This window comes from Ptychodera flava, chromosome 8 (genome assembly GCF_041260155.1).
Source record: "Ptychodera flava strain L36383 chromosome 8, AS_Pfla_20210202, whole genome shotgun sequence".
Taxonomy (NCBI): domain Eukaryota; kingdom Metazoa; phylum Hemichordata; class Enteropneusta; family Ptychoderidae; genus Ptychodera; species Ptychodera flava.
Genome location: NC_091935.1, coordinates 26195669 through 26220089, shown reverse-complemented (window position 1 = coordinate 26220089; position 24421 = coordinate 26195669). Strand labels below are relative to the sequence as shown.

The 24421-nt window shown below is 37.7% G+C and overlaps 1 protein-coding gene and 1 long non-coding RNA gene across 2 annotated transcripts in view; both read left to right on the top strand.

Moving 5' to 3' along the window:
- Positions 1 to 13768, top strand: part of LOC139138903 (nipped-B-like protein A) — a 56004-nt gene extending 42236 nt beyond the window's left edge. The window contains exons 30-47 of the mRNA XM_070707493.1: positions 1089 to 1197; positions 1645 to 1787; positions 3688 to 3828; positions 4094 to 4187; positions 4717 to 4868; positions 5668 to 5865; positions 6305 to 6371; positions 6749 to 6803; positions 7166 to 7301; positions 7888 to 7998; positions 8548 to 8748; positions 9704 to 9850; positions 10473 to 10647; positions 10888 to 11002; positions 11234 to 11408; positions 11793 to 12200; positions 12751 to 12837; positions 13519 to 13768. Coding sequence (XP_070563594.1) covers positions 1089 to 1197; positions 1645 to 1787; positions 3688 to 3828; positions 4094 to 4187; positions 4717 to 4868; positions 5668 to 5865; positions 6305 to 6371; positions 6749 to 6803; positions 7166 to 7301; positions 7888 to 7998; positions 8548 to 8748; positions 9704 to 9850; positions 10473 to 10647; positions 10888 to 11002; positions 11234 to 11408; positions 11793 to 12200; positions 12751 to 12837; positions 13519 to 13575 — 2571 coding nt within the window. The 3' untranslated portion in view covers positions 13576 to 13768. The remainder of the gene's footprint in view (positions 1 to 1088; positions 1198 to 1644; positions 1788 to 3687; positions 3829 to 4093; positions 4188 to 4716; positions 4869 to 5667; positions 5866 to 6304; positions 6372 to 6748; positions 6804 to 7165; positions 7302 to 7887; positions 7999 to 8547; positions 8749 to 9703; positions 9851 to 10472; positions 10648 to 10887; positions 11003 to 11233; positions 11409 to 11792; positions 12201 to 12750; positions 12838 to 13518) is intronic.
- A 6172-nt stretch (positions 13769 to 19940) lies between these two features.
- Positions 19941 to 23419, top strand: LOC139138902 (uncharacterized). The gene is made up of 3 exons (XR_011553692.1): positions 19941 to 20149; positions 22727 to 22791; positions 23101 to 23419. It is a non-coding gene; the product is annotated as an uncharacterized lncRNA (long non-coding RNA).
- Positions 23420 to 24421: the final 1002 nt, after the last annotated feature.

Sequence of the window (24421 nt, the reverse complement as noted above, 5' to 3'; positions counted from 1 at the left end):
GTTGCGTTGGATACTGAATTCCAGTCAAGACTAAAATGAATTGTGAACAACAACATTGCATATTACACACAATGTGTTGTGTTTGCAAAACCAATACTCTGTATTTCAGCATACTTCAACGATAAGAAAAGCATTGTTTGCAAAATAAAATCATGAAAATAACTATCAAAAGTTACAGCTTTTGTACTGTTAAGGAGTTATTTAATGTGAAGTGCCCTGCCTAGCGTGCAGGGTTTATTTCTTTTGTTTGCTTTGCTTCATGTGATCATGTTTTTCCTCTCCATGATAATAATAACAATGAAACTGAAACAAAAATTGCCATCAGTATCATCAAATTTGTAATTTCGATAATGTATTGTACTGTCCAATCAAAGGGATAAGGCTGTGCAGGATATTGGGAGAGGGGATTGTTTTTATGGTTTTTCAAGAGCAGATACTGAAAATTCCGTCACCACTGGCTATTCTCACATTCTTTCTGAATTTTCTATGGGTTTACATAGTTTTAGTATGACTATAACAGGCAAGAATTTTTCAGATTCTGGATTTTCATTCCTTGAAATTTATTTACAAAATATGTCTTGTTACAATGCCAAAAAGTATGCAGAGGTGGTGACTGGATTGAAAGTTTCTGTGTTTTGTTGATAGGAAAATTCTTTGGTGTGGTTTGATAACAAAATCTGAAAGACATAATTATTCTAATGAAGGCAGTGACGGAAATGGGAGACTACCTCAGTGGCAAAATTCAGTTGTTTTGTGAAACATCAAAGTCACTCTTTTGATGGTTGAAAAGTGTCAAAGCTAGGAAATAAATTTTTTAGTATTTCTGCTAGAACTGAAAAAATGTGTCTTCCATTTCAGACAAAAAAAAACCATGTTATTAAACAACCACACCTATGTGCTAGTCTCCCATCACCAAACTTACTGATAATGGTTTTAAAAAAATCAAGGTAAATATAAGTAATAAAATCAAACCGAAAGATTTGATGGTGTAAATATTAAAATTGACCATCATTTGGTTTGTGAAGACACTAGAAACTTTCCACTCTTCCTACTTTTAACGTTTCCTGATTTCACATTTTTCAATGCAGTTACTTCGAGGTGAGGAAGACAACTACAACAAACCTGTCTTCAAGGCATGTGAACAGATCGTTGACTGCCTTGTAGAAAATGTCCTGCGCTTGGAAGAAAAAGCAGCTGGTAAGAAACTTAATGAATACTACTCTCACGCGGGAGTTTCATGTAAAGCTATTTGCCCTATTTCAGATTTAAACCACAACTGCAGGGAGGTTCCTGTCATCCAAAAATAGTGAGGGGACAAAAGTTGTGAAATTGCATATAACTAAATCAAATCATTTAAAATATTTTCCAAGTAACTTAATCCATCTTCATCATAGTTTTGCCATTCTTCATTGTCTTTGGTGGTGAGACTGGACTTAAGTAAAAAAAATGGGTTGAAAATGTAAATCCTGTTTGTTTTGAATATGCTGGCTTGCAAAAAATTGACAGTATTTCAGGTGTTTATTTCATCATCAAACATTCAAAATTACTCCAGTTAATTACATTTTCTAATGCATAGTCACAAGCTGTAACATTTCTTTCGGATATTCCTTTATGTTTCTGTTTTTTCTCCCCGCCATTGTACAGAGCTTTCTGCTGAAGGCAAACCAACCAGCAGCCATAGATTGGTATCGTGCATGCAGACATTGTATTTGTTTGTGAAAGTGAGGCCAGAGCTTTTGGTGTCCCATGCCACAACTCTCCAACCCTACCTCAGTACCAAGTGCAGTGTAAGTACTCATCTGATTTACCAACTTCTTCATGAGTTATATCTAGAAGCTGTCAGACAACCACCTTGAATGTCAACTTAGGATTGTTAGCCTGGCTTGAATTTCTCAGTCGTAGAGCTGCTTTGCAAACCTGGAAATGTTTTCTTATTCCAACATTAAATACCTCAAAAACAGGCAAATATTACCAGGGTTCGTACGCTCCTGGAAAGTCCTGGAAAGTCCTGGAATTTAAAACCACTCCTGGAAAGTCCTGGAAACTCCTGGAAAATCAAAATTTACTCCTGGAAACTCCTGGAAAATCGCTAGTTACGATCGCACACGGTTGAGAACGGCCAGATCGTAAAGGCGAATGTCAAACAGTATAATTGTCGAACGTCAAAATCGTAAAATGCGAAAAGTTGTTTTGCGACAGGTGGGGAGCCCCCCTGAGACAAAATTTGGAAAGCGTAGTAGTGTTTCTTATAATGTCGTAAAGGGGTACCCTTGCAATAGCGTGGGCGAGACCATGTTGTGTATTCGATTATCCATGGTTTTGCACGCACGTACCGTGACATCGAAGTAGGCATGAGTTGCTTGTGGAGGGACCGTGTTGAAATTTTAAGTTTGTTCGGGTCATCAGTCACAGTAATGCCTCCTGGAAAGTGTTTATTCAGCGATCATTGGTTGAAACAGCCCGAGTACAAAGGATGGCTGGAGCGGGCACAAGATATATTCGCGGCAAGATGCAAACTTTGTGAAAAGACTTTCGTTGTATCGAAAAGCCTAGCCCTGCGTATGATGCTCCGTGTTCCCGTGGCTCGCCATTCGGTACCTTCATGCGAGATATCGCTGGCCTTTGGGCCCTTGACGGTGCATCGCCAGCAAACTAATGGTTTTGGACGTCATGCGAACAGTTCTTTTACAGTCTGTGAGCGGTTGAGTTATTCGGGTAGGCATACGGTAGATTGGAATCGAGTTGATTTCAGCCGAAAGTAGTTAGAAAAATAGTTTTTCGTGTGCGGTCCAAATTGGTACCGCATGTCTATGGACCTTAGCAGGGCTGTAGTGGGAGGCTTCATAACGCCGAGAACACACAACATTGTACGCGGGGCTATGAAAAGCCATGGTAAAGGAGCAAAACATCGAGCTCTGGTAGGAAAAAAACAGGAGCAAGTAAATCACAAATTAATGATTTCTTTGCCCGATCTTCATCAAATGTAAAGTCATCGACTAATTCTAAGCCTTCCCCGAGTTTATCTTTCCTGACACCACACTCACAACTGTCTCAGTTGTCAGTGATGTTATTCAAGATGTCGTCACCATGTACCATCAAAACCTGTCAACTCGTCATTGACTGCATTTGTCAGCAAAATGATGTCTTATGGGCTGAAGTTTTGTGGAAAATGAAAACTTTAGAAAAAATTAGTGTATGATGCTTATTAAAATTGCAAGCTTTATCGTGCAAACACTCCTGGAAAATGGCATTTTTCAACCACAAAAACTCCTGGAAAATGGCAAAAAAACTCCTGGAAAGTCCTGGAATTTTGATTTACTTGAAGTGTATGAACCCTGATTACATACCTTCAGTATAGAATGCAAGTGAAGATCTGTAGACACAAAATTTTGGATATAAACTATAAGAATTTCCCGAGAAGGCTTCTAGCTACCATATGTACTGTATCCCTTACCTTAGCAACTCAAAATGTTACTGATGATCGGTACAAAAACTTTATCCAGCAATTTTTACTCAACTGAAAATAGCTTCCACCAAGGTGTTTGAATCTTTCATGCACATCAATTTTTACAATCACATACTGTGAGAGACGTTGGCTTATGTAAATCTGGGAAAATATGTTGTTTCAAGTTTCTTTTTAACTGTGCTTCCAATTTTGCCAATGATTTGATCGTTTACAACTTACAGACACAAGGAGATTATATGCTGTTGTTCAATGTGGCTAAGACACTTGAGTTGGTAGTACCGTTGATGGACCATCCCAGTGAAGTCTTTCTTGCTACACTGGAAGAGGATCTCATGAAGCTAATTATCAAGCATGGGCAGCTGGTAAGACAATATCTTTGTTGCGTCAACTATCATTATCATCCGTAAATTTTGTTATTTTAAGAATCCAACTTTAAGTCATACCCAGCGGAAGAAATGTATCGCTGAAGGATTGTCATGACTTCAATCCATTCTGAAATATTTATCCTTTCTCACAAATTTTTCTTAAGATATTCTATATCTAATCACGGCTTACACATCAATGCTTTTCCATAAGTATCTGTGATACTCCATATCTAATATCTGCCCATTTGATATTTGTTTCTAGGTGCTGCAGAGTTGTGTCAGCTGTCTGGCATCAGTAGTCAATAATGTCACTCACAATTATAAACTTGTGAAAGACTGTTTTCAGAAATTCTTTGGTAAGTGTATCTCTCATACCTTGCATTTTAAGTCATTACCAATCATATTTGACACCTGCAGTTTGTCACGGATGTTTTATCTTCGTATGATGCAAGTAAATGGCAAAAATTGCCAACAGATTTTGCATTACTTGTGTATCAAATATTGTCATGTGTTGTGTTCATCATGTTTATGAAACGTAGCATCGTTAACTTTGCATACTCATTGTAGCCGTATGTGTATATTTTTGACTGTCAGAAGTTGAGTAATATTGAAGGAGTCTAATGTTGTTTCAGGGTACAAACAACTGCAACGTACTTTTGCAATACAAAGTCGTAGATTCATATGATTGATGAGAATCAACTGTGTTGTAAGAATAATTTATGATCAGACATTGAGTTTGGGAGATCATTACATGCATATAAAAATGGTTTGCATACCCTGGCAACTATCTTATGCATCCTCATACCAAGGGAAACCCTTTCACAATTGCAGAGACACTGACCAAAACAACTGTGTTGTAACTTCAAGACTATGTTTCTTTCACAGGTGTCCTCTCGAAGATCAAAAATGAACTAACTCAAAACCCTGGTAGCTCAACCTTGGCTACAAATAAACCATCATTGTGCAGGTCACTATTTACAGTGGGTTTGTTCTGTCGCCATTTCAACTTTGAGAAGGACATTAAGGCTTCTAGTAAGGTAAGGGGCAACGTTTTCATTCCTATCACCCTTTGTAAAGGTCTGACTTTGACACAGGAAATGGTAGGACTGACGCAACATTTGAATTTTTTAAGGGACAAGTTTGAGAGCCGCATAGAGTAACAACTCCTGTCACCCCTCTTTTACTGTCACCAAGAAAGCATTCAAATGAAAAAAGAGTCACACTCAAGAATTGTAATATGTTGAAACTAATCCACAATCATTGCTGCCTTCCAAAAGTCCATATTTTTTGAGTGTTTAATGTTACTTATTTGAAAGACCTTGATTAAGCCATGTCAAGGTTTCACTGCCATGAAACTTACATAAAGGGAAGAAGTCACACCTTTCAACATTATACCAGTTTTGTAGTAAGAAGTCAATTGTATGGTACAGTGTCTGGAAACATGCTGAGAGTGGTTTATGTGTTATTAACACTTGATAGAGAAATGGGTGACAAAGTACTGCACCAGTAATATGTGCTGATGAGCTAACAGCTTGTCTACCAAGCTGAAAGCGCTGGCCTTTACAGCGTTTTGACACTAACTGCGATATGATTTTAACACATAGTTGAAGTTAAAAATGCACTTCATTTTGTTGTTGCATCAAAAAAGCTGCCAATAAGAACAACTTTACTTCTTCAGTCTCCAACAGTATTTCTCTAAATACTCTGTCAACCGTCCTTCTGATAATGGTTTGATCAGACCATGTGATGTAATGACAATGGAAATGCTAAATGCTGACAGGCAGACATGTAATCTGTGGATACAATTTATCAACAAAGTCCATCATCTGTCTTTAGGTATCTGTCAAGGACAGAGTGCTGGAAGTCTTACTCTATTTTGTGCACTATGAAGATGAGGAAATCCAGCTCAAAGCTTTGCAAGGCCTTGGTTTCTTCTGCATCACGTACTCAGAAATAATGCTTGGCAGGAAGGTGAAAGAGCTGTACAATGGCGTTCTTGACAATCCTGACGCGTCAGTCAAACTCAAAGTTCAGGTATGTATAGGTTGGTAATACATCGCAATTTCACATGTTATATATGATATTGTTTGTGTAAATCGAGGCAAGTCTTCAGGTAATGTGTGCCTCGAAACAGAAAGTTTTAAACTTCTGCACAAACTTCCCTTGAGGAAACAATATCTATCTGTAAGATGCATTCTAACAATACACCAATGACTTACCCAATCATGTGTATTACATCTAGTTAACCCTTTTCACCAGTATCTCCTACAAGGTCCAACTTTTGTCATAAAACATTAGTGTTGCACAAAAATGGGGTAGGAAAAAGGGATAAAACAGTCAAATGGATGAGAGCATTGTCAAAGAATATACATATACCGTGGATGGTATGGTGTTTACTGCCTGGCAGTATAACAATAGCACTTTTATATGCATAATTTAATGTAATTCTGTATTTTCATTTGGTACATTTCAGGTGCTACGAAATTTAACTACATATCTAACAGATGAAGAGGAAAGAATGAGGAAAGCCGATGCAGAATGTAAGTAAATTTTTCATACTTTTCTCTCTAGACCTTATTTCAAGATTGGTCTGTCTTACGTGACAATCATGTCACAATAGTACGCTGCAGGGTACTGAGCAGTCAGTCTCACGGAGCTGTCACATGTATAGCCAGAGAGGCTGTGAGGCTATCAGCACTCGTGATGAATAGGAATATACTTATCTGAAACCCATCAACTAAGAACAGTGAACTGTCCACTCTATTGAAATAACATAGCTGCAGGAGCTTTTGCTCTCAGCTGTAGTGTGATGTTATCCATTTTCATAGAATTGATAGAGATGGTGAGAGTAGATGGTAAAATTATCTTTTAGTGGGCTGATGTGATTGACTGATCAGCCATACTATCTATTTTACAGGGAAAAAGGTCAGACAAGAAGAAGACCTGAAAGAAATGGGTGACATCCACTCAGGGTAAGTAAGAAATCTTTTGAAATACCAGCTCTTTCGATTTCAATGAAACAGTATCTATCTTTACATAGTCTGTATTTGTGACTACCACTGATGTGAAGTGTGAAAAAATCTTTTCTTACCCATTACACTTTCTAGGGGTTCATTGTGAATTAATCCACGAATCTGGTGTCTTCAATTGCAAACGTTCAAGTCTAAGATATTATGTATTTAATAATCTTTCCAAGGAATTAAGTGAACTCTATCTGAGTAGCCAATCAGTGATTTTGACAGGAAGGATAATGACTGCACAAAGGAAAAGAATGTTGTTAAAATAGCCAATTATAGACCTACTCAATTTCAAATGTTTTGATGATTTATTGCAGGATGAGTAGTACTGTTATGCAGATTTATCTCAAAGTAGTGATGGAGGAATTCTTTCATACGCAGTCTTCTGTGAGAATGTGTGCCTTACAAGTAGTTAACCTTATACTCAGACAAGGATTAGTTCATCCTGTCCAGGTAAGATGTTACTTATTAGCCTTCTTTATCCTGACATCCCCCGGGGAACACATGACGTCTCACAGATTTTCACCCAAAAAGTGTGTAAAGATTAATGATATGGTCAAATGGAACACCTGGTACCAGTTTTTAGGACTTTTTTAATCAAGAACAGACTGAAAAATTTGTTCAGCCATCAGAAAATTTAAATCAAAACATGGCTGTCAGAGGCATAATAACAAAATTTCTATTAAGAAATTATAGATAATTTATTAGAAGTATTCACAGAGAAATGACTAATGATATTCATTCAGAAATAAAAAAAAATTACATTTAATAGGAAGTGACAAATTGTAAATATTATTAAAAGAAGGAAATATGCATATCAATTTCATTAAGGATCACATCAACTGTCCATAGAAGAAATCAAATCAGAACCAGTGCAACTAAAAGATATCAGAGATTTGTTTATAGCCTTCATATTACCCCACCCGTTTTGAATTTTGTTTGTTCACGGAGCAGCTGTTTTTGTGTATGCATCGACATTTTACAAACCGGTCCGTGTAAACCCAGACATAACCCACTCACTATTTGCATTTATTTATAGTGTGTGCCATACTTAGTTGCCATTGGTACAGACTTTCAAGAGCCAAGCATCTGTGTGAAAGCTGATCAGCAGCTGTCAGACATTGACAGCAAGTACCCAGGTTTCATCCATGTAAGTATGTCCTAGATGGTAGAGGACAAAATTGAACAGCTCAGTGTCTGTCTTCGCACGCTCTCTCTCTCTCAAACTCAAACTCAAACTCAAAATATTGTGAAACTTGTAACCAGAAAGGCTTGAAGGAAAAGCAACACTTGTATAGAATGGATGGAGCACAACTTTACGATAAGATTCTAGCACCAATAGATATATTTGAATTATTCATTGTTGGTACATATAGCAGAAACTGTGGGGATCCATATAGGTGTACCACAGTGGTGGACCATTCATTCATGCAAAGCCAGAATCAGATATGTGTACTATTACCACATATCATGACTTGTCTTTTGCATTCTCTTTGCTAGATGTTTTATTGTATGCATGGTATTGAAATAAGGCTTATGAAAATAACAATCATACTCGGTTACCTGATCTTATTGTAACCTGTTTTATCAGCAAGGGGAAAAATTGTACGTTACTGTAGAAGTTTTGATAGAGATCAACAGATCCCGTGTATGTTTGATACAGATTGATAAATCTGTTATTACACATTTCATGTTTCAGATGAAGGCTCTAGCTGGTATAAGGATGTCCTTCCGTCTTCAGAGACTTATCTGTGCTGATCCAGCAGAGCCAATTAGGGGTATCAAGTCGGAAGATAGCCTTTCCAGCCTCTGTTCACATCTCTACACCTTGATTCGATCAAACAGGCAACACAGAAGGGCTCTTCTGTTGAACCTCCTCAATCTGTTTGATGAGCAGGCAGTAAGTCATCATTGCTATTGCAACATTGCTACATTCACCAGAAATAGCAAAGTGTAAAGTTCTGCAATATCTTTAACAAGAGTACACTGCTCTCAGCATGATGCAGTATGACATTTTACACTTTTCACATGGTTTTACTGTTCTTTATGGTACATTTTAAGAAGTGAAATTAATACAGACACCGATGTATTCAACTGGTATTTAATTTTGCTTTTAAGTTGAAGCATATTATAAATCTGACATTAATTGGGTTGATCACCCACAACCAAGACTAAATGAAAAGCTTGAGTGGATATAGCACCCTCAATGGCATAAAAGTGATTTTCATCTAGGTTTCTAAGTTATCTCTAGATAACCAAAGAGGCTATCCTGTCCAAAGTGTTCAAATTTTGCAGTGTCTTAACGTTGAATGCCCCTCAGGGACAGATATTCAAATTGTGTAGTACTTCTTTGGTGATCTACATGTAGAAGCTCATTTTGAAGCTAATGGATTAACGAAAGATTTTATTGGCTTACTTTTGCAAAAATCAAAAATTTACAGTAATTTCAAATGCTTCATAACACAAGGATGGTGACCTTTTTGAATTTCAAATATCAGTTGAATTTAGGTAATATGTTTCCATAGTACCAAAAGTTACATGGTGACCTGCAATTTTTCATGATTTTGAAAAAAGAGAGTGGCTTAAAGTTTTGTTGAAGAAAGTTTGAGCGAAATTTAGTCTTTCAATTTTGAGGAGCATACTACGGCAATTTTCCTTTTGATCCAAATTGTGATCTTAATCTGAACTGCCAAGATGGCAGTACATCTATTTATTATTTATTGTCTGTTACATTTATTCTCCATACCTGATTGGTAACATGAGTGCGATTTCTCTGAAGTTTCATCACTATAGATCAAACTCAAAAAAGTGTACTGTAACTAAAAGCTTGTTCTTTTTCATTTTCTTCCCCACAGAAAAATCCTCTGGGTTTACTGGTGTATGTGGCCGACAATCTTGCCCACTATCCCTACCTTGTACAAGACGAACCTTTATTTATTATGCATCATATTGAAATCGTCGTGTCCGTGTCTGGTGCCAACTTGCTACAGTCATTCAAAGAGGTATGGAGACTGAAATTCATCACAGTGATTAATACTTGGATGAGAAACTTGCAAAACTGTACACCCAACATCATTAGATTTCAGTAGATGTGTCATCTGAGAGATGACAAGGACAAAAAAGGAACAGTTCATTTTACCAGAAACAATGACAATGTGAATATGCTCCTTGCTCTACAAGATATATTACCAAAATATTTTTTGTACTACACACTTTCAAACAAACTTTGTGGAAATAATTTCAAGTGCTGGTTAATATTCTGTTTGGCACAATCCTAAAAGGAAACGCACAGTACGTATTCACAATTTGTTATGTATTTGTTTGACCAGATGATAACATGTACTGTTGTACCTACAAAGTCATGACAAATGTATGATTTTGTTTTTCTTGCTTATTCATCGGGGGGGGGGGGGGGGGGGGGGGGGGGGGGGGGGGGGGGGGGGAGGCTGCCCTGTTAGACTTTAGTGTATAGTTCATTTGATACCACTGGCAGCAGTCGCTGAACAATTGTTCAATTTGCCCCTGCATGATCAAAAATGATAGAATGATAGTGCCACTTTGTTGATTCCCATAGCATGTATGTATGTAGCTGGGTAACTCAATTACTTTGTCCGTTGCTCACAGTGCCTGTTCAAGAAAGCCAATCCCCCAGCTCCAACAAACAGTTCTTCCAGGCCTCCATCCAGAGCCAGCAGTGGGGCGAAGACACCGGAACCAGAACAGCAACCACAATCGCAACCACAAGTGGTGAATCCACTGTTGGAAGATGAGGATGAAGAAGATGTTGACATCCTAATGAGTAAGTATCATGTTTCACAAAATCTCTCAAGTGCATTATTTAAAATTTTTCAGTTCATAGTTTCAGTCATCAACATGTACAAAGGAAGCGTTAGTTTTTACAGCTTTTCAAACATGTGCACCCATCTCAGAGCTATACTAGTGTCAGACACTGTCGATGCTAATTAAGTTTATCAAGTGTCCTCTAAAGTGATGAATCCTAATGCTGTAATGAAGAACCATTTTGCATTTTATTTCACAGCACGAGTACCAGAAGATCCAACGCCATTGATTGATTGCTGCATAGCATCTCAAGCATGTATGGTTCTTCTCGTTCTTAAACAGCACCTTAAAGATATGTATGGCTTCAGAGACAGGTATGTCTTGTAATTTTGTAATATGGTTTTAAATGTGATATTGTGGTACCAGAATCCCTTATCCACTTGAGCAACTCCAGCAGAAGAAAAAACTTCAGACCTAATTGCTGCTTACATGTTATATTTAAGTATTGCATCATCAAAATTTTACATCACTTTGAATTTGTGTGAGTGCGACAATGAGAGGTGAAAAATGCACTTTTCATGGAAATCCATTTTGTACCTTCACAGCACAATACACAGGTATTCACCGACAGAGTCAGCAAAGGTGTATGACAAGGCACTGAACAGAAAGCAAGGTGTCAAGTTTGAACCGGCAAGAGCTTTAGAATATCTGAGGGATGGTGTGCCAAGAGCACCACTTTCTGACAGAGCTAAGAGGGACATTGTAAATGAGTACTTGGATGTAAGTAATCACTCTTGTGTTGAGTCAGAAAGTGGAGTAGCCGCTGATGTGTAACCCTTTAAACTCCTATCTCTAGTCTGAAGCTTTGAACCTAACAAAAGTACTAGTACTTTGGTTGTACTACAAAAATTTACAAGTGTTAAAGGCTGTGTGTACAAGTAGTGTTCAACCAGTCATGCTGGCCATAAATTCCTAAATGCATCAAGTTTTATTGCCAACGAGCGATGTTTTTTTACCTGAATGATTTTGAACCTTACTGTGATAGTTATGAAACTGAAAAGTCTGCTGAGGTCCTCCATTCACAGGAATTATAATTTATCTTGTAGAATCAAATATGTTTAAACTGTACACCATAGAAAGCATGTGCATTACTTTCATTTACAGTTCAAGCAGCTGATGGAAGTGCTAGACCCAGCAGAGGATGATGAGCTTGAGGAAACGGGTCAGACCACTCCAAAACAAGATCCTATGGCAGCCAAGCAAGATGCATCAACTTCTAAACCCATCATTACACAGCAGTTATCGGTGGTCCTAGAAAGACATGAAGTGCCACCTCAAGTAGTTGATACAGCCAGCACTGGAGAGCCCCAGGGAAAGGTCAACGACAGCAAGGATGGCAGCCATGTTGGGAAAGATGAGGAGATCAAAGATGATGCAAGTTACACTGGAAAAGATGATGCCAGCATTACTGGGAAAGAAGATGCGGAATCAACAGATGGTGGTGCTATGCCACACACACCAGCTAATGGCAATATGGATGCAAATCTGGACATGTCTGTGCTTCCTTTACAGGCAAGTCTTGCCATAATTTCAGACTTCAGGCTCACATTTTATGCATTAGCAGTAGGCCTACTCTAGATAAAATGTTGCAATCTGCCGTGTTCTGTGAAAAGCAGACGCTGGGAAGTCAAACAAATTTATATTGATAAATGTGGGAATACTTCTACGTGCATTTCTGCATGTGGTTTATTTTTTCTTGGTCGATTCATATTCTGGTATTCACCTTTTGAAAACAATGAACTGTGCATATTATTATGGTACTGTCTTTTTATAGGAGATTTGGAGAATATGGAATGCATATTTTTGTGATTGAATTGTTTGTAAAAGTTTTCCTTATGCATGTTATAATGGTCCGTCAAAACTTCTTATTGATTAGTGTCTCTTCGTCTGCTATTATGTTCTCTCTTCCAATATTACTTTTACTCAAATTCATCTAAGGGGTTTTAGTTTTTCATTAATTTGAAACGTTTGATCAGGAGTTTGTTGACATAAGTTTAAGCGTACCACTCCTTTATTATGATATTTCCCTATGATGTGATAATATCAATATTGTCTGTTGCAGGCTTCAAAACACAAGGCAAGAGCCAAACCAAAACAACGCAGAGGAGGAGGAGGGAGAAAACCCAAACCACACAAGAAGAGAAAGAAAATATCCTTTCAGCTCACTTCACTGTATTTGTTTGTTTTGTTTATCTGGTCCAATTGTTCGATTGATACGTTGATAGGGGTGGTCAGAGGGGTAGCAATAGCAATTTCTGCTACTTTATCAAAACAGTGTCCAAAAAGACTTTCAGGCAATACAGTTTGCCCTCCTGTAATTCTGAACACTGACTCTGAGTAGTAAGAAATTTGATCAGTGCAAGCCCCTAATGCTTTGCCAGATATTAGTTTTCTAGTCCTACCAACCAGTAGTGCTTACAGGGTTTAACTCACCAGACAAATATTGAGTGGAGCCAAAGTTTTACCACAAAAGAATGGGGATGAAGCAATGTTAAAAATAGTGAATCAATCTTCAGGTTGCTCCAATGATTGCTGTATTACCAGTAAGTTGTCACTGAACTGAGTCTGCAATATTGAACACTATGCAAGATGCAATTTTTTGAACATCATGCAAGATGCAATCGAGTCAATCATGCCAAACATATACAGAATTATGTCTTCTCATTCAGAGTAGATTGTTCAGCAACCAAACTGGATGAGTTCTTTGTGCATAGCTGGATGTATGGATGTACATTAGAGATCTGAATATAAATTTGAAACAAGGTAGAATTGTAGTAGCATACTGCTAACAAAACTTGTTTTCAGTTTCTTTCCTTAACCACATGCTTACTTCTCCTTGGATTATACTGACGACAGTGACTCAAGTGATCCAGATTTCCGAGCATAGACCCAGAAATCTCAGCTTGCCATGGTTACAAAAAACAATATGCATTGGACCCAGACAACCTTTTGTGACACTTTGCAAACTTGGAAGTCTGGGAGACTTAAGGAATAAGATCCAGCATGTACAGTCCTGGATTCAGTGGCACATTTCAGAGATAGTGACTCTTAATGGAATGTTGCTAGTTATCCATGGAATTCTGGAGTACTCACGGATTGCAGGAGGAGACAGCCTAGGCTTGATCGTCATCCTGCCTCCAGTCTTTTAAATGCATCGCTGAGACACTGGGACCAGCATTACCTCTTCCTTTGAAATACATTCCTTGTGGAGGGTGTTCCTCAACAACGATATGGACTAGTGACTCTGACATTGCCAGTCACAACATTGACATAGAACTTATGACTGTCAGTGCACTGCATCCTACACAACTGAAGTTCAAAGGCCATCAGTACTTGCTACGCCACTGGAATATTTTTTTTGTTGATTTCGAGCCACAAGACAAGGAATGGACTTGGAAGTCTTGTGACAAATACTGTTATGTGTAAATGTTTCAGTCAAGCTGACACATCTGTACAGTTCCTCACTGACTTTAGTCTGCTTTGCCTCTAATTCCATACGGACATGATTCTGTACATACAAAATTTTGCACAGAGCTTTTGCATTCAGCAAAATGGTTTTCATACTGCCGTTACCCCTGTGATCTGTCAATTAATTTACAGAAAATTAGCAAGGTTGTACAAAATATACTCAATATAAACTGTCAGTTTCCTTGTCACTGGAAGCCTAGGTATTTCAAAAAAATTGATGCTTCAAATATGGAAAATTCAAACTGTAATATACTGCAAACTTATACAGGTTATTGTTTATTATACTATTTATAATACAGAAGAGAGTATTAAGTTATGCCTCTTGTAATATAATATAGTCAAATTCTTCAAAAAAATGGTTATGCAATGAATATGGTTTGAAAAACAAAAAGCCGGTGTCGCTGAATTAGCTTGGCGTAGAAAGAAGATCAAGACTTTGCTAAGTTTGCATCAGGCAAGGGAAAAAAGGCATCCATGTATTTTTATTGAATCATAAAAAAGGTCTAGCTGTAGATACATGATCTTGGCTTCTGATAATTTCAATAGATAGAGAACTTCCCTGTTTTTAAAAAAAGACATGTTTATACAGTTTATACTGCATCTTAATTTTGAATTTTTCAGTCTTTGAGAGAAAGTTCTGCCACTTTTATGTAAACACCTGCCAAAGTTTTAAGAAATTGGTCATTAAAGTGTTGTGTTCATGACCTTTACACTATGCTGTTCCTTTTGTTCATTCCACGAAAAACTTTGGTACCATTGCAAATTTTTTCCTTGTAATCAAACCAGCCCTGAAAAAAAGTCAAAAGTGCTGTTGAAGAGTTGATGTCATCTGCAACATAAAATGTGACAATTTTGTGACCTTTTTGTAAATTTATGTTAGGGGTGGCCCATTTGATTGGGGGGGGGGGGGGGCTGGAGGATTTTTGACAGAAGGGAAGGAAAAAAAAAAATTTGCTGTGATGCACCCTTGGGTGGTAGACCAGCACTCAGTGGTCTCTGGAAATGCTGCCTATGGCAGTATTGTTGAACAAGAAAGCTGCCACCTATGGCGGTATTTTGAATGGGTATCTATAGAAGCAGAAAGCCCTTCTCAGTAGCATGAATCACTGTCACTGTGTGCAGAGTGACCATGCATACATAGTGACCATACATGAATGGCGTACTTGTATTCTTCTGCTGCACTCCCCAACTGCACTGTATTATAAATGCAATGATGCCAGTGTGAGAATAAACGTGAGAATGTTTGTCAAGTCTACAAAAGAGATTGAAATCAATAAACAAATAAATCTCATTATAAAGCATTAACACTTTATGTCTATTAAAGTTTTAAATTTTTCTCAAATTTTACTAGAAAATAAAACTGGTCAATGTCATGTCGTATGCCATCTGATCAGATATTTAATGATGAAGAAAAGAATATTAATCTGCTGTTATATCTCAGTACATAGTATGATTTGTGATATTCATATGTGTGTAATTGCTTTAACTCAAGTCTTCAGTTGCATTTGTTGACATTGCCTTGCTCTGGTGTACTTTAAACAATGACTGGAAATGGAAAGGATAAGATTTGTAAAAACAGCTGAGTTTTACAAGATTGTGATTGAATGATTTTGTATGTTGAAAAAAAATTGCCTTGAAGCAACCTCTGGAGAGAAAAAATTGTTGCCACAACCATTTCCTCCAGCCCCCTCCCCCCTGAAATCAAATGGGCCACCCCTTACAATCATATACTTGATTACATCAAAGGTTTGGTTGTTGAGTAATATATAAGCCAATGGGAAACTACATACAAGTTTTGCAAACTGTGTATATTTGTTTTGTACTGTTTTGCAGTTTTCTGTTTTTAATGTTTGAACTTTAAACAAAATGAAATAGTCCCCCATTTCTCACTCAGTTTGCCTTCGATCAAAGATCGCATCAATGGTACTAATTCTCTCAGCTCAACATCGCATGTACTAGTGAGACAAAGTTGACAAGTGATTTCACCTTGTTGATATAAAAAGCCATGTCTGCTAAGTGTCAATCATTTGGTTCCGGGGGAGGGGACGAATCAATTTACTTTGTCTCATGAGGTAAAGGGAGAGATCGTCAAAATTAAGGAATTACTACTTTGCATGTAATGTTTTGACCTGTCAACCAAATGCATGTAATCAGGTCTATGTGTACCAAACTAGCAAATCCTGTCTATGAAAAAGTTAACTAGTGATGGCTCCTTGCTTATTTATTTTACATGATATGATCATGATAATGACACATGGCACATACTTTCATGAAATTGTAAGACTTACCACACTGCAATATGATGCTTTATGTTGAGCCAGGATATTGACAACTACCATACATGTGCAAAATAGCCAAACAGCACCCCCATTGGTAAACCCCCAAAATACCGCGGTATTTTTGAGACCGAACTCTGTGAATACCCCAAACAAGCCAAAACCATTCTGCCATTATTTATACCACATACTTGTTCCACATGAAGTTGCATACTGACAATGAACTTGAAATATATCAATGCAGCAGACACTACCAGCAGAACTTCACTCAGGACAATCTTCAAACTGCCTAGAAAATAAAGGACTTTCTGTTAAACTTTTGCAAAGGAAACTTTAAAGCAGTTTCTTTCGAAATCCAAAATGAAAGTCACAGTGCAAAATTTGGCACAAGAGAAACAAATGACTCGATATTTACTGACACTTGAAGTTCAAAATGGCTTCCATACCTGTGTGAACTCAATCTGGAAAAATTGAATTTTTGATTATCGCAAAAATAAGCATGTCAAAACTGCATTTACTCCATGAGCTCCAAAACAAGTCCCCACAAGTGGGAGACCAAAAGAGTACTGTAAAAGTTTTAGAGTCCAAATATCTATTCCCAAGGTATATACTTGATATATACTTTGTGAATGAGATAGAGTACAGGCAACTTCCAATGAATATGCTACATCTGCAATTTTTCTTCAATGGGAACATAATGTCAGTTTATTACTCGACAATTGGTACCAGCCATAAACACACAAAATATTATTCCCTTAAACCGCAAGACTTCATCACAAACACTATTGCATAAAGATAATGTGAACAGTACTATACGATCTTGCAGGAATTTTCCGAAAATTTCTGGTATTCAAGGAAGCTTATGGGCAAAGGTTTCCCAAGTCGCCATTGCTTGGCTTGAGTAAAGCATAGACCCCAAAAACGGAGTCTATGAGTAAAGACAGAAATAAATACACAAAGCAAAAAAAATGAGGTGAACCATTGAACTGGTAAAATTTGGAGCAGGAATAGCACCACTGTCAAGGAAAATATAATGATTTCATCACATTTACATTTAAATTGCTGTGTGCTGTATCTTTCATCGGTTTGATAATTCACAAATTACTATATTATCCTTAAATTATCTGCATACGCATACTCAAAGAACAGTATTTATAGCACGATACAAGCGGGTAGCCATGAAAATTATAGGGCAGATGGTAATTTTAAGTTAGGCTAAAGGACAAAACCTCTGTGAAAGAATGAATCGTCATACACTGATTAAAAAATATTGAATGGTTACCATTTCAAAGATCTGTCGATGACCACCACCTCCCAACATCATTGTAAATCCAGAGGAGTGACTGAACTCTTCAAAAAAGAGTTCAGAATCACACGCACATCCACTAAATTCTGTCGAATTGTCAATATCACCTTGAGTCCTGAAAGAGGCTTAAATTGGGCATTTGATTCTGAAGTTAATAGAATAATATATTTGTCCATGTAATTCTTTTGCTCTGTAATAGTACTGAATATATGCTGTGGAAATGTTTGGTATTATTTTGCTAGGGATTTCCAACATAACCTGATAACAGAGTGAGATACTGTGCACAATATATAGGAACCTTCATTTAGAGACTTCAAATGACTGTAACATCTCTCTAATTCACAGTTCAAGAAAGTAATTTTATCAGTTTGAAACATACCACTTTGTAATGCAACTCACTGAGATAATGGTCTTTGTTAAGGTAGAATGTGCCTCGGGATCAGATATCCAGACTCTCAAACTTTTACAGTACTTTTCTGAACAATCTCTTGTACCGCTGGGGGTCATTTTGAAGGTCCTTGAGTTAGTAGTTGTTACCTGTTTTGTGAAGATGGAAAATTTAATTTTTCCCCACAGAGTTTGCTGCCATTTTGGATTTCAAGTATTGGTAAATATTTGCTAGTTTGTTTCTGCAGTACCAAACTTTGCTGGATGACCCTGGAGTTTATCCTTGATTTCGAAAGAGAATGGTTGTAAGGGAGCGTTCAGTTTTTACGGCCTGGGGGGGGGGCGGCAAAATCTTGTCGCCGGTGTTCAAAAAAATATAGACCCCCCCCTGCATTTTTTGTGAAAAAAAGATGACCCCCCCCCCTCCTTTGTCAGACGAAAAAAATTGATGACCCCCCCCCCCCTGAAAAATAACCAAAACCCATATGTCAAATTTACCTGCATGGTTTGGATTAGCTGTGGAAACGCAGCTATCTGTTGGCGGGGTAACGGGGATCGATATGCAGGTCAGAGGTCAACCCCGCCCGTGGCGGGGTTGACCTTTGACCTGCATAGCGATCCCCCTTACCCCGCCAACAGATAGCTGTGTTTCCACAGCTAGGTTTGGATTTGAACTCCGGTACGCGGCGCACTTTATTCGATGCCAGTGCACAAACTTCTCAGCCACATCCATTGAAACATCTGTTAATTAGGACGACTGTAAGGCAATTTTTAACTTCATGTCTATAGACAACTCATGTCCATGGACATTGCTTAAAGTAAACTTTATTGGAGTGGTTCGCCAAAGGCAGCCCTCCGGTTAAGAGGGTCATGGGCCATTACGTAAAGTCAACTTTATTCTAGTGGGCCACCAAAGGTGGCACGCCGGTAAAGAGGGTCGATCATGGCTATTGCATAAAGTAGACTTTACTGGACAGGGCCGCTGAAGGCGCGCAACCATTACCATTATTCAGTGCGTGATCCCAGGGGTCCCTCAAAAATGTTTCTAATACAAGCCGCGGCTTCAATTGGGAATTTTATGGTAAGATTGCCGTGGGGTATTACATAAAGTCAATTTATTGTAGTGGGCCGCGCAGGCGCAGGCGGCCCGCGGTAAAGAGGGTCAATCATTGCCATTGCATGAAGTAAACCTAATTGGAGTGGGCCGCCAAAGGCGTCTGCCCGTTAAGAGGGTCATGGGTAATACATAATGTATATTTATTGTAGTGGGCCGCCGAAGGCGGCCAGCCGGTAAAGAGGGTCGATCATGGCCATGGCATAAAGTGAACTTTATTGTTGGTATTATGTTTTTGAAAATGTGGTGACCCCCCTTTCCTAACAGTGAAAAAGCGATGACCCCCCCTTTACGGATTCCAAAATTATGATGACCCCCCCCCCCCCCTGGATTTGCCGCCCCCCCCCCCCGGCCGTAAAAACTGAACGGTACCTAAGTTTCCACATGCAAAGTTTCAGCAAAAGTTTGTCTTTCAATTTGAAGGCACAAAATACATCACAGTATTACATTTGATGCACGCCGTAATTAATATTGTATGCAAATCCGGAGAATGACATTATAAAGCAGTCATGATAGTGTTTCCATTTTTGGACCGGTTTCTGGCCTGGCTCCAGCCGACCTGGCTCACGATGCTGAAGTTGGACTCAGTTTCGGATTCGGTTTCGGATTACAACTTCTCTCAGTCACTCCAATCCGAAACCGAATCCGAAACCGAATCCGAAACCGAAACCGAAACTGAGTCCAACTTCAGCATCGTACCTGATAGAGGGAGTACGCGCGTTTGGGAGTCCTGTCATCTGGTTGTAAATATGTCATGTGGTTGTTGGCTATGACACACCCATATTTGGTTATGTTTCGATGTCAAAGATCAGAGTTGAAAGTCCAAGCATGGGTAATTCCTTGCATTCTTGATACCTTGTGCTAGCTCTGGTTGTCAAAGCACGTTTTCATTTGTGCCATTTCGAAGCAAGTGAGTACAAGTATAGTAGTCTGTTCGATTCTTGATCGTAGGCTTGTAACACAAGGATACGATTTCTCATATATCTCTGGTGTTAGCATGCAGGCGGTTTTAAAATTCAAGGGTCTTTAAAATTCAGAGGTCAGACGAAACCAGGTCTACATGACAGTTCGCCTCTGACTTTGTCTACATACATCAGTCATCATGATCGACCTCGATAGATTCAGCACTTTAGTGTTTGATCGTTATGGTCCGAAGCCGTACAAAGCTACTGTGCTTGCTTTTGTATTCATGGCACTGCTTCAGTAACAACGGTCGAAAATGCTCAAAGCATTATAAACCTGGTTGCATGGACACTCCGGCGCATCTCTCTTAGTGTGCTATGGCTGTGACTTCTAAGTTTTCCCAGTGGTTTATCATCTTTCTATGCTATCACCAAACTAATTTAAGTTGTCTAATCAAATATTTTTGCAGAATCTGCATTTGGAGTATGCTAGTCACCATGTGTCACCTGGTTGCACGGACACTCTGGTGCATCTCTCTTACTGTGCTAAGGCTGTGACTTCTAAGTTTTCTCATTGGTTTTCATCTTTCTATGCTATCACTAATTGATTTAAGTTGTCTAATTAAATTATTTGCAGGAACTGCATTTTGAGTATGCTGAGTCACAATGTGTAACCTGGTTGCATGGACACTCTGGCGCATCTCTCTTAGTGTGCTAAGGCTGTGACTTCTAAGTTTCTCATTGGTTTTCATCTTTCTATGCTATTGCCAACTGATTTAGGTTGTCTAATCAAATTTTTTTGCAGAATCTGCATTTGGAGTATGCTGAGTCACCATGTGTCACCTGGTTGCACGGACACTCTGGTGCATCTCTCTTACTGTGCTAAGGCTGTGACTTCTAAGTTTTCTCATTGGTTTTCATCTTTCTATGCTATCGCCAACTGATTTAAGTTGTCTAATCTAAATATTTTGCAGGAACTGCATTTTTAGTATGCTGAGTCACCATGTGTCACCTGGTTGCACGGACACTCTGGTGCATCTCTCTTACTGTGCTAAGGCTGTGACTTCTAAGTTTACTCATTTGTTTTCATCTTTCTATGCTATCGCCAACTGATTTAAGTTGTCTAATCTAAATATTTTGCAGGAACTGCATTTTTAGTATACTGAGTCACCATGTGTCACCTGGTTGCACGGACACTCTGGTGCATCTCTCTTACTGTGCTAAGGCTGTGACTTCTAAGTTTTCTCATTGGTTTTCATCTTTCTATGCTATCGCCAACTGATTTAAGTTGTCTAATCTAAATATTTTGCAGGAACTGCATTTTTAGTATACTGAGTCACCATGTGTCACCTGGTTGCACGGACACTCTGGTGCATCTCTCTTACTGTGCTAAGGCTGTGACTTCTAAGTTTACTCATTTGTTTTCATCTTTCTATGCTATCGCCAACTGATTTAAGTTGTGTAATCTAATATTTTGCAGGAACTGCATTTTTAGTATGCTGAGTCACCATGTGTCACCTGGTTGCACGGACACTCTGGTGCATCTCTCTTACTGTGCTAAGGCTGTGACTTCTAAGTTTTCTCATTGGTTTTCATCTTTCTATGCTATCACTAATTGATTTAAGTTGTCTAATTAAATTATTTGCAGGAACTGCATTTTGAGTATGCTGAGTCACCATGTGTCACCTGGTTGCACGGAGTCATGTGGTACATCTCTCTTTCCCTTATAAGGCTTTGTCATCTAAGTTTCTCCTATGTTTTGCTCTTTTCATGCTATTAAAAAGTGATTCAAGTTTTCAAATCAAAATTTTATGCAGGAATCTGCTGTTAGATCATGCTGAGTCAGAATGTGTCACCTGGTTGCACAGAGACTTTGCAGTGGTATAAAACTTGCTAATTAAGGGGCGCTGCACCCAACACAGGGTATTTTGCACCAAAATCACTTTTTGTAGACATTCATTTAATTTAATGAAATTGTTTACCCAAGATTAAAATATTATTATTTGGGTTCATCTTCAAGGCTGTCAAGCAGTCTTAGGTTGCTTGATAAAGAAGTGTTAATTTTTGCAAATGTTTGCAAATCACCCAATTTCCTGGCTTCACTATTCTTCCAATTTCAAGATTTCCAAACAATTTAACTCCATACTGACTTGGTCAAACTTTCTTAAATTTTCACATTATTTCTTTAAATGTTGTTAAACAAAACTTTTTTTGATTGGCAATAAAGTTCTTACATTTTGAATAAGAGGCATTTTAATTTGTATGAGGATCATGTACTGTAAAATATGTTCAGATTGAACCTGCCAAAAGAAGGAAATGACGACCATGTTAAAAGTGATATTTTATTCAAAGCATATGTGTCACTGCCCATTTGGGGCAACTGTTGTCAGCTCCACTTATACATAACCATTGCAAGACTAATATCATTTTTATATGCAAAGTAAAACATAAACTGTGTCTTTGAAGGTTTATGGCATGTCTGTTGAAAACAGAGAGTATTCAAAAAGAATACTTTTTAATATGAAACGTCTGTTAACAGTGTTTATCATTCTGATGTAATAATGGATTTCTGTTTGTTTTGACAGTATCTTTGAATGATATGACACTGCCTTAACAACAGATGGAAGAGGAATGTGAAAGAAACGTCAATGTTAGTAGGGTATTATGTTCATATGTTGCTACTCACATTGGTGTACCATTTTGTAGTTACAACTTGAGCTGTATCCTGTGAATGGTTTTGGGATAATTGTGTAAGTTATTATATTACAACTTTCAAAAATTTAGAGGCCTGTAATGCTTACTTTTGATATTATTTTCATTATTTATATTTGTCCACTGTAAGTTGTTATTTTACTACAAAAAGATTGCTAAAAAATCAATATTTAGCTTGTCAGCATAGCATTTGAAATATACAAAAATGTATTAATAGTATATCTATATTTCTATTTTTCTCACTCAGGTTTGTTGTAGACTACATCACAATTGTGTTGTTGGAGGAGGCTGAAGTTTACCTTATGTCAAGGAAAAGAATGGTTATGCTTGAAGAAGCAAATAAACTCTAGTATTGCCACAGAAATCTAAATATAATGTTCTGCAGGGATAACCTTATTGACATTTGTTCATATTGTTATGAAATATTTTAAAACTTAAATTTTAAGGCAATTATTGTCATATTTAACCAAAATATCATTCAAAAGTTCTGGTCAGACACATTAATATTGATTATACATGTCCCTTAGGATGGCAGCAATAAGATTTTGTAAAATCGTGCCAAGATATGCAACTTTGTATTTTGAGATTATTTTGTCATTGTAGATCTATTTTTTTCTTCGAAACTCTTGTCAGACTTTTTGATATTCAGTATACAGGTCCTTAGGATGACTTAAGTCAGATATTTTTATACAGTGAGAAAATGCAAAATTTTGTATTTTTGGAGCAATTTTTGTCAATTTCGGTCAAAAAGTGCTTTTGTCTCATTGGTGTTTATCTGATAGCTTTGCATTTTCTCATAAAAATCCCTGGAGACTACCTAAGCCAAATCATTTTTCAAACTGGTGGAACCAATGATTTTTGTTTTTGGAGCCAATATATTAGTCCGCAAGCTTGAATGACCTATTCCAACCCGGAATACCTTGTAAATCAATTTTGAAGACACTGAAAATAATGTAGTTTTATTTGATGCCAATTTGTAGTGAAATATGATCTACAAAAAGTTGTGAGCTTATGTTTTATGTAGTGGATCAACTTTAGCAAATATTTCATGGAGGAAACCCCATACACTGATGAGGGATTTCAATCCACAAGAAGGCATATGGCAAGATGCACCATACCAATAAAACAGACTCCAGTTTATTTGTATCAGTTCCAATCATTATGTTACATAAACAAAAAAACCTGTCATGGTATCACTTAATTAAGTAAATCTTCACAAAGATGAAGGCAGCCGAGTCAAATCATGTGTAGATTGAATAAGATGAGTGATGAATGATAATATCAGGTAACTTCACCACACAAACTTACTTACACAAACAAACTTGTGTATATTTAACTCTGAGTAAATCTTAACATTTCAAGCAAGGACCATCAAATTTTTATTGTTGATCTACAAAATTGAAAAGTGGCTGTTAAAACGGAATTCTGCCCATGAAAATTGAAAGTTCAAACTCTTTGCAAACACAATAGTAATTTGAGTGAATAAGTGGAAATAGGAATACCTCTTGTTGTTTGTCAGATAGGAGCAATACTGTGCCCTTGGTGGTATATTTTTAAATGACTTGCAG